Source organism: Anolis carolinensis, chromosome 4 (assembly GCF_035594765.1).
Source record: "Anolis carolinensis isolate JA03-04 chromosome 4, rAnoCar3.1.pri, whole genome shotgun sequence".
Taxonomy (NCBI): Eukaryota; Metazoa; Chordata; class Lepidosauria; order Squamata; family Dactyloidae; genus Anolis; species Anolis carolinensis.
Genome location: NC_085844.1, coordinates 181,993,079 through 182,003,615, shown reverse-complemented (window position 1 = coordinate 182,003,615; position 10,537 = coordinate 181,993,079). Strand labels below are relative to the sequence as shown.

At 39.4% G+C, this 10,537-nt stretch overlaps 1 protein-coding gene across 6 annotated transcripts in view; it reads right to left on the bottom strand.

The window, feature by feature from the left end:
* Positions 1-3,488: 3,488 nt before the first annotated feature.
* The window catches only part of mknk1 (MAPK interacting serine/threonine kinase 1), a 46,521-nt gene continuing 39,472 nt past the window's right edge, over positions 3,489-10,537 (bottom strand). For 5 of the 6 annotated variants that reach the window (XM_062978338.1, XM_008109554.3, XM_062978339.1 and 2 more), the window contains 4 exons: positions 9,322-9,516; positions 8,406-8,570; positions 7,301-7,344; positions 3,489-5,412 (listed from right to left, as the gene is read on the bottom strand). In XM_062978338.1, coding sequence (XP_062834408.1) covers positions 5,184-5,412; positions 7,301-7,344; positions 8,406-8,570; positions 9,322-9,516 — 633 coding nt within the window. In that variant the 3' untranslated portion in view covers positions 3,489-5,183. The remainder of the gene's footprint in view (positions 5,413-7,300; positions 7,345-8,405; positions 8,571-9,321; positions 9,517-10,537) is intronic. The other variant, XM_062978340.1, reaches the window with a different exon arrangement.

Sequence of the window (10,537 nt, the reverse complement as noted above, 5' to 3'; positions counted from 1 at the left end):
GCAAATTTGTAACATTCCACCAACTTAAAATTTCACTTGGGCATTATGAAATCTAGTTTAGGGGCAGCTAATACAAGAGTAATAAACGGGTTTTTTTAAAATTTTTCATTATCTGTGATATTAGAAATTTGAAGACGGCAGGAAAATTTCATTTCAGCTTTCTTATCTGGGGGACGCGTTCTAATTGGAGGACAGCTGTTACCAACAGTGCTGTGGATTTTGAAGAAGCATGAATAGGAGAGAGGAAACGTGCCAAAAGGAAGGTGTGTCAAGCAAACCCTTGTCATGACTGTCTCCCACTTGGGAATCTATGTCCTCATTGTGAAAAACCATGCAAATCCAGAATAGGTCTCCACAGACATTTGTGGGCTCTACCCTTGGGAGACAATCATACTTGGCCTCGAGTGATCGCCTACGATGACAAGTAGAAGCAATTGCTAAAACAATTGAAAAGCTTGGACTTTTTAAGTGTTGAGAAACCTTTGCAGAGTGACTTCTCTTTGGCAAGATTTATGGTAATGTTAGCATCTCATCTAGGAGAGACCGGAGGCTATGTAGCTTGATTGACAGTTGGGACATTTTCCTAAAGCCCTTACAGTGCAGATGCAACTCTCCAAATATCTGAGCTAAAACTCCAAACAGAAGAATAACATACAAACTTCATCTGCCAAGAAAATATTTGTATATTGCTTCTAATGCTTTCCTTTTTTAAAAAAAAATGTTATTTTTACTGATAACAATGTGTGTGCGCGCGCTTGTACACTGAGTTAATCATCAACAATTCATTAGTGGTGGTGTTGCTCCTACTGCCAGAAGAGTTAGTGGCCCACTGAGCACTTCTTCAGAAAGAAAAACAGCCTGTTTTCAAGCCTGAGCTTCTGCCTTAATCACACAGGACAAAAAAAAAATGATGGCAATGCCTCCAATAATTGTGTTAAGAGAAAATAGTAAGAAGTAAATGACATAGCAAGACCTGTAGGGAAAGCTTGGGGAGAGAGTGGGCACCAACATATGCTTCTTCAGAATTGTCAAGCCTTCAGTTGCCATGGTAGCAATGCTCCTAAATAAACCAAATTAGATATTTGTGTCTATGCCACTGGAATTGTCCGAATGAAAAAAACATCAGCTTTCAGAGTTAAACAAACACACAGGATTTGTTGTTTTCTCTCATCTGCAAAACAGTCACTTTTCTCCAAAACATGTATCTCGTTAGTGTTCTTCGAGAGAAAAATGTGCACGTGGATTAGGCTCTGTAGATTCTTTTTGTGTGAGTAACATTGGAGGAAGAGCAAGGAAGAATTTTTTTAGAATGTTGTTTACACTGAAGAATGAGCTAAGCACTTTAAGATACTGATAGTGAAGAGCCTATGCAGAGGAAACCTGTAGAATTGTGCTGCAAGAAGCATGAATGTTTATATACTGGATGCCTTTCCATTTCTGCTCTCACTCACAGACATGCTGCTTGCACGCAACATTTTTATGACTTGAAATGAACCGAAGGCAGTAATACATTGGATTTTAGTCTACGTGCCTGAAATCAGGACACAAGTAGGACCTATAGCAAAGTTGTGGTGCATGTTGTCATATCTTAAGTTTTTTTAAAAGCAAACGGAGCTGTGTTGACTGGAAAACAAAATCTGAAGTCCATCTTGTGATGATGCCTTTGTCTGCCTGACTAAAGTTTACAAATTTCATCATGCTGGTTTTTGAAGCCTAGAGGGTTTTTGATCAGGCAAAGGAGGTTAAACAAAGACACACCAGGAAGGGAAAGTCCTGGTGTTGGAGTGGCCACATCTATACATTTGTTCTGAGGAAACATCCGAGATGCTGCAAAGAAAACAGTTGGTCTATATACCCCTACAAGATTTCCTGTTGATGACACACTTTTTAGACATGCATCATTTTGCATCACAGTAATTCAACCCTTTATAAGAGATACACATACACAAATTGTAATAATGAAATGTTTGGATACACAGCATATCTCATGAAAACCTTTCATTTATATTTTTTAAAAATATATGATTTGTAAGATAATACATTTGTGCAACACCTACACACTGTAGCCGACACACTAAAGTATTGCAAAAAGTATTTGGAAAACTCTGCTCTAGCTGTGAGCAGCTGAGTAGGAACATAGGCAGTAAAAAGAAAGCAGTAAAGTTGTGTAGCTTAATTTGAAATTACAAAGTATCCCCCCCATTGAGAAGTATGGTTTTTTGACAGTGAGTCTGTTCAGTGAGTCTTTTCAAAAGTCTCTATACTGGCAAGTCGGGAAATAAATGTATAAATTTAAATGGGCAAGGTATGCCAATAGAAGTAACACTGGATAGCCATTCTTTGTTTTGAATGCAACATTTCCTCAGAAAATCAAGTCACAGTATATGAGAACATAAATTCATAAAGTCCCCTTCTATTGCTCAAAACCTTAAGAATAGAATATGCACTAATTTTTTTAACATTCTGAGTAATAGCATCAACTTGAATATGATGATACATCCCTTTTCCCATTGCACTTTCTGCTACCAATCCAATCGGCACTTCACCATCTTGATTTACTGTTCGAGGGAAATATGTCCACACTTTCTTTACTAGACTTTAGAAATAAGATCATTAAATAAGTATGCAAAAACTATTAATAACAACCCTTCCTTTCTGCATTGCAAAAACTAGTATCCATTAACAAAAAACAGGACCCCCCCCCCCCCCCGTGGTTCAGTGAATTAAACTTTTGTACCGGCAGGACTGATGACTTGAAGGTTGGATTCCTGACCTGAAGGTTGACAATTCGAATCCAACCTGGGGAGAGCATAAATGAGCTCCCTCTATCAGCTCTAGCTCCATGCGGGGACATGGGGAAAGCCTACCAGAAGGATGGTAAAAACATTTTTAAAATCATCCAGGGGTCCCCTGGGCAGCGTCCTTGCAGACAGTCAATTCTCTCACAGCAGAAGTGACTTGCAGTTTCTCAAGTCGCTCCTGGCACACACAAAAAGTTACATTTCCAATTTGTATCTCCAAGTGGAAACAATTATTTCATGATACCACATCTTATTCTAGGTGTTTAAATCAATTGTTCCATTGGATTTTGAATTGTAGATGTACATTGTATGGCAATCTCAATAATTAGGGTTTTTAAAAATCAGTTGCTATCTCTACAAAATAAACTTTAAACAACTCTTCATCAGAATTAAATTATATTTCTTAATTTTATTTGCTTTACCTCTTTTGAATGGCATACCATCAGGCAAAGGAATTTACACTTTCCAGATCTAACATTATGTGGCTGCAACTGAAAACACATTTCTGACTCAAACCTTGAAACCATTCAATATGCTTCCAGCCTAAAATCGCTTTCCATGACATGTAGTTATTATGCATGGTGTACTAAGAAATGGCCAGTGATGTATTTGGTTGAATTCTATGAATTTCCATTTGGGAAAAAGTTTGTATAATATGTTACTCCACAAATTAATAAGAAAACAAAGTACTTTAAAAACAACTTTATGTTTAATTTATAGTACACAATATTAATAAATGTGTCACATACATAGGGATATTACTTCCTGAGTTTGCCAACACTTGGAAAAAACCCATTAGCTATGCAGTACAGTACATCAGTAATAGTTTAAAGTACACTTAAGAACCAAGGTATAATTAATTACTTTCACTAATGGTGCAATATATAGAAAACTTTTAGCAGTCATTCTTCACATTTATCACTAATATGTACTGTTGTAGCTAAAAAGTGTATAAATACACATGTTGTATCCAAAGGCAAAATATGAAGCCATCCTGGCAGACTGGATTAGGATAACCTCAATTCACATCCTCTGACTAGTTGGATTTCTTCCATTTCCTGGTCCTTCAACGTGAATACTGATTTTCCAACTTTAAACCTTGCTTAAAAGAGACGACTTTCTGGAGCTGAACAGCTTCATCACTTTTAACAAAGCAAGGCTTTCTAAGATGTTCAAGCTGAAATTACTGGTTTGGTTTTAAAATAACTATGGTGCAATTGTAATTGCAAAGCTCCTGGGTTTGAAAGGGCATTAATTAAAATAATAGGTTGCATTTAAAAAGAAAATCTGACTCCAGTCCTGTCACTTGTCTTTCCATTACCAAACCCAAAATACACTATAGTAGAGCTTTCAAGGCCTGAAGTATAAGAGTATTCCTATATAACTTTCTTGACATGCAGAAATACAGAGAACAATTGAGACACAGAGGAAATTATTACCACAGGTGATCATGAGGAAGTATGTTTACATTGTGCTGTGAAAACGGTATATGCCAGCCCTGTGATCATCTTCTCTCCATCTTCAGTTTCACAGAACACCCTGTGATGTGTGTATGACTCAACAGCAAGAAACTCTCTTCTCGAAACAAACTGATCCAAGCTCTATGGAGCTCTGTTAGTTTACACAACTCGATGACATTACCTTTTCACTCATTGTATTAGAAAAGGCTGTTTTTGGTATATACTCAGAAATGTCAAACTGAATCTGATGTCATGTTGTGTTGTTGAAACAGTTTGATGATATGCTCCTCAGATCATTAAAGAGATGCTAAAAATAAATCCTACAACAATGCAAGTTCACTACATTAAAACTTTTTGTATGGTACAACACAATCCAAATTTTAAAAAACTCCATTACTGGCCATGCTGGCTGAATATTTCTGAGAATAGTTTTCCAAGCAAGAACATTTTTAAAGTTCTGGTCAGGTCTATAAATAAGGATCCACCTAATAAACACTCTAGAAACAACAATAGAGGAAAGGTTTTTGTGCATATGTTTTGCCATTTCACTGAAGTCTTCACATGGACAAAGAAAGAAAGTTAAAAAGCAGCTGAATGACCACCAGAGTTATTCTGCAGCTGTAGGTAGAGACCAAAAATTGTGGAAGTATTGAAAAGTTCTTCAAGTTCTTCAAGTCTCTGGCTATCGACGATGTGCAAACACAGCCTGGGTGGTTTGTTATGTCAGTACCACAGCACCACTGTAATTGAAAAAACATCTTATAATGTGTATTTACAAAATTTAAAACTTCAAAGAAATCATCCTCGATGTTACTTCACCCCAAGTTTGTTCTAAAAACTTTTTTTTAACACTGACAGTTGAACAAGTTCTTTAAAAATGTGATGCAAAACTGAGTCTAACTATGATAATCTGAGAAGGGTGTTAAAGGGCAGAATGTGGAGCTGGTTGGAAATCGCTGCTCTTTATGGCCTGGGTCATGGCTCTGCGTTTGGCTAGGCGAGATTTGGACGGAGGAGACAGCTTCATGGAACACATGGCCTGCGAGAGACTCTTTTCCTCTTCGCTGAGATGATTCTCATGCTGAGAGAGCTGGCGGTTCAGGGCAATGGCCTCCGCAGCAAAGAGGGTCAGGTCTTTTGTGCTGCTGTTCCTGTAAAAAGGATATGGGAGTAGGGAAAGAAATGGACAGAACCAGTTCATACCAGGCAGGCTGAGCTCACTGGAGCTGCATAGCAGTCCAGCTTGTTTTACTCTCTTCTATTTCACAAAGGTCAGTGGCAAAAAGTGAAGAATGGTGAAGCCAGTACAAGGTGTTTAGAATTATAGAGTTAGAAGAAACACCATAAGGGAAACACAATCAATGCTCTCCTGACTTATGGCCATCCAGTCTCTGTTTAAAGACCTCCATAATATTTCATTGTCAAACAACTCTTGCCATCAGGCTGCTCTTCCTAATATTCGCTTTCTCTGCAGTTTGAATCTCTTGCTCTGTTTCCTAGTCTCTAGAGTTGGTAAACTGGCTGGGATTTCTGGGAGTTGTAGGCCAAAACACATGGGGTCCCACAGGTTGAGAACCACTGCTCTAGAGCATTGCTCCATCTTCAACATGACATCCTTTGGAATATTTAAACATGGCTATCATGTCCCCTCTCAATGTTCTTTTCTTCAAGTTACATACCCAGCTCTCTAAGCCAGACTCCTCATAGGGCTTGGCTTCCAGATCTTTGACCATTTTGGTCATTACTTTGAACATATTTCAGCTTGTCAATGTCCTTCTTGAACTGTGGTGTCCAGAACTGAACACAGTATCTGACCAAATCAAAACAGAGTGGTACTATTACTTTTCTCAGTCTAGACACTATACTCCCATTGAAGCCATTGTTCCGTGTCCTAGTCTGCAGGGCAGCAGAAAACAAGCTTGCTCCCTCCTCCCTATGACTTCCCTTTACGTATTTGTACATGGCTATCATGTCTCCTCTCAGCCTTCTCTTCTGCAGGCTAAACATGCCCGAGCGGTTAAGGGAGCTGGGCATGTTTAGCCTGCAGAAGAGAAGGCTGAGAGGAGACATGATAGCCATGTACAAATACATGAAGGGAAGTCATAGGGAGGAGGGAGTAAGCTTGTTTTCTGCTGCCCTGCAGACTAGGACACGGAACAATGGCTTCAAACTACAGGAAAGGAGATTCCACCTGAACATCAGGAGGAACTTCCTCACTGTGAGAGCTGTTGGAACTCTCTCCCCCGGGCTGTGGTGGAGGCTCCTTCCTTGGAGGCTTTTAAGCAGAGGCTGGACGGCCATCTGTCGGGGATGCTTTGAATGCGATTTCCTGCTTCTTAGCGGGGGGTTGGACTGGATGGCCCATGAGGTCTCTTCCAACTCTACTATTCTATGATTCTATGCAGGCTAGAACCGCACTGATGTTTTTAGTGGTCAGGCCACATCATATTGCTGACTCCTGTTTAGCTTATATCAACCAAGTCTCCTAAATCTTTTTCACACATGCTGCTGTCAAGCCAGATATTTCCCATGTTATAATTCTGCATTTTGTGACTGAGTCCCTGACTAATGGAGCAGGTGGAACACATGGCGATGGGCCACCATGGGAGGCCCAGAGAGGACAGTATCAAGCATTTGAGAAAAAGCAGCATACAGCTACACCTTTCTCTGCCTTTTTTCTTCTTTCCTCACCTTGTTCCTTTTGCCATTTTGCTTCTATCAGAATAGTCAGTCACACCATTATTGGAGCCAATAGGATCCTGGTCTAAAAACCTATTGTTAGTCCCTGTAGTAACACAGAAACTGTATCTTCATTGTATCCTTTACAAATAGTCAAGTAAAGTTTGGCAATCCTACCAATCAAGCATAATTCTGTGATCCTAACTAAATGCCATAAATGACATAATAGACTGTGTTCTGTCACAAACAGCCCCGCCCCCACACACATACTAATGCTTCTCTCCTTTAGTTGAAATTTCTTTTTACTGGATTGTAACCACCACTCTTAATTGGTTTTAAAAGATATTCAAAACAGGTTACCTTTGAAGGACCTGTGGTGTAGGCAGTCCTCTTTCAGAAGCATGCTGTGCATAATGGAAACATTGCAAGGTTGAGTTGAGGATGGTTAGAGAATCATTATTCATTCAAACACAATATTATTTTGAATACCCTCTATGAGCTTCGAAATAAATAAGGCAAATACAATGTTTATAGAAAATTACACTGAACAACAACAAATACCAACAAAGGAAAGACGTAACTCATTCCAGATAGCACATTCAACAGAATCAGACAGTAGCTGCTGAAGAGTGAAAATGCTACATTTTATTACAAGAGTGGGATATTGTGGACTATCAACTTAATGTGGCTCCCTAAAACCATTTTTGTGGTCCTGAGGCCCTCATGTTTTAGCCTCCAAATGCCCTTTGGCATTCAAAAGAGAAATTTCCCCATATTTTGGACTCCCTCCTTAGTCTTTCAACCCAAGATATGTCTTTTATTTCCTTTTTTCATAAAAGAAGCTAACTTTGAAACTGACTTCCAGATCATGATTCTACTTGACCTAAGATGGCCAGGGGAGATGGGGTAGGACATGGCTGACTTGCCTCCCCCAATGTCTCTTTCTCAGACATTTCTGGTGACATTATAAAATATTTTATTTATCAACATGTATGTAAATCTTAGACCAATGACCTTTTGTTTCCTTTTTCCTTCTCTTGACATCCCCAAGTAAGGTACATATGGGTAGATTTCTTCATCAGGGACCTATGCTTTATCAGACACTGTGCACACTTATGACTCTCTATAAACCTTAAAAACTGTGGCACAGACACAGAGAACTGAGAAGCCCTGGCCCTAGAGTGTTTTAACTTGAGGTCAGCTGTTAACAACAGTGCAGAGGAATTCGAAGAGGCATGAATAGAGGGTGGAAGGGAGAAACATGTCAAGAGGAAGGTGCATCAGACAAAGCCTTGTCCTGAAATGTATATCCTCACTACAAAAGACCATGAGAATCTAAAATAGGTCTCTACAGTCACTTATGGACTGTACAAGACTATACACTTGGAAGACAATCATACTCAGCCACAAGTGGTAGCTTATGATGATGATAAGAAAACATGATAATTTAAAAGACACAACTTACACCTTGTACCCATGGATGCTGTAGAACCTGAGCAGCACTGAGCCTTTCTTTGGCATCACGGACTAACAACTTTGAGATCAGATCCTTGGCATCATCAGAGATATGAGACCAGTCCTTCTCTGGAAACTCATATTTGCCTTCCTGAATACTCTCAAAGAGTTTGTTCTAGAAACAACAAATATATATATCCATTTTCTTCAGACGGCAAAAGCTCAGAGTCAAAATGTTTATTTCTCCCAATCTTACCAAACCTCTCCTATTTTGTAAAATGGAAGAGGTTTGGTAAGTCTGCCATTAAAATTTTGGATTAACATTCCTCTTGTCTTGAATGAAACAACATAAAACCCATATTTAGCCAATTCTAAGATTAGCTATAGTGTCATATTTCCATTCATCATAAACATGCACAGTTCAGATCTAAGTAAAGCAGCAAAAGAGACTTCCAGTTTGAGGTATCCCCTTTCCTCACTAATACATCACACAAAAATGATATCAAAAGGCACAATTCTGGAAATACAGCCTAACTTGAAGAAGAGCCAAGTCAATATGGTGTAGTTGTTAGTGCATTGGAATAACCCTTCTGAAATCAAGATTCTAGTCTCTACTGAGCTATCAAACTAGCAGGACTTATACACAAGACTGTTGTGAAGATAAATTGGGAAGGATACAAGCCAGGTACACCACCTTGAGATGGGATATAAATGTAACTCATGAATAGACACGAGGAGAAGAGATGCTAGATCATAGTTCTAAAGGGAATGAAAGAGAAGTAGACAGCACCTTTACATGATTCTACCCATGCCTCACTCTTCTAGTCAGAAGCATATTTCAAAGGATTCTTTTTTGATAGAGGTCACCAATGCCTGCTTATACCAGAAGAATGTGTCTCCAGAACACAATATATTTATCTAGTTACCTGACAGACTTTGCAGACTTCTCCCCGGTCCCAGCCACAATCGGTGCCACAGTTTCCCACAAAAGGTGGATAGCCACTTAGCATGATGTACAAAATTACTCCCAAACTCCACAGGTCACAGCGCTTGTCATAGAACGTGGCTTCCTCTGTGAACACTTCCACCACCTCAGGGGCCATGTACTCTGCAGAACCACACTAGCAAGATACAGTTGGGGGAAAGAAAAAAAAGAAAGTAGCATTTAGAATCAACTGTAAAGGAAGGAGAAGCAAATGCCCTAGGGCCTTATTTTCAGAAGTGCACTCAGAACATAGTAAAAACCTACACATGCTACCCATTTCTATGCTTGCTATTCAAGACAAAGTCTATGTCAGGTTAATTTCCATTGATCCTTCCAATGTTATTTGTACAGACTAGTCATATTTCCAAAACCAAATCATTCTCTGAAAGAACTACCCTTTTCACATAAACCTGGCAGAGTATAAATCCAGCATACAGTATACTCCTGCTGACACTTTTAAATACAAACTTAAGAAGCCCAGGGCACGATATCAGAGAGCCAACTGAGAGATAGAAAGGTGGTAGCCAGGAGGAAATTAACCACTCAGTATTGATTTCCCTACAGCAGAAGGGGCAAAACCTTCAGCCGATTGAGATTCTCCATCCTCTGGGAATGACTCTTTTGCTCTTATCTCCAGTCAGTCAGGGGATAAAAGTAATTCAAGATTCAAGGAGGAGGTCTGATTTGCAGCTGTCTCCGGTATCTGGATGCCTTTGTATGTAGCAGGAGTTTTTGTTTGCAGTCCTGGAAGGTTTTGTAGGCTTGAAAGAAGTGGCATAAGGAGAAACTGGTCCTCGCATTTGCTTTAATCCTTCCTTATAACTAGAAATCATAAAATATCTTTCCTCTAGCTCAGAGTTCTTGGGCAATCATCCTCTGCCCCGTACATACAAGTCACTGAACACACTTGAAAAGCAGCCCAGGGCAAATCATTGGGTCTCAAAGAGGGCAGAGACAGACTGTGAAAGACCAGGAAGACAAAAGTGTAAATTGAATTCATGTTTAGAGGACCACTTATGCTATTCCGACATATTTACAGCCAAGGACTTTCACTCTTATCAAAATTTCACATTCCATGTGAAGAAGCAAGGGATTATTGGTTTGCCTCCCACAACCCTGGTAATACACTACTGTAGAGTTGCTGGGCAACAGCAAGT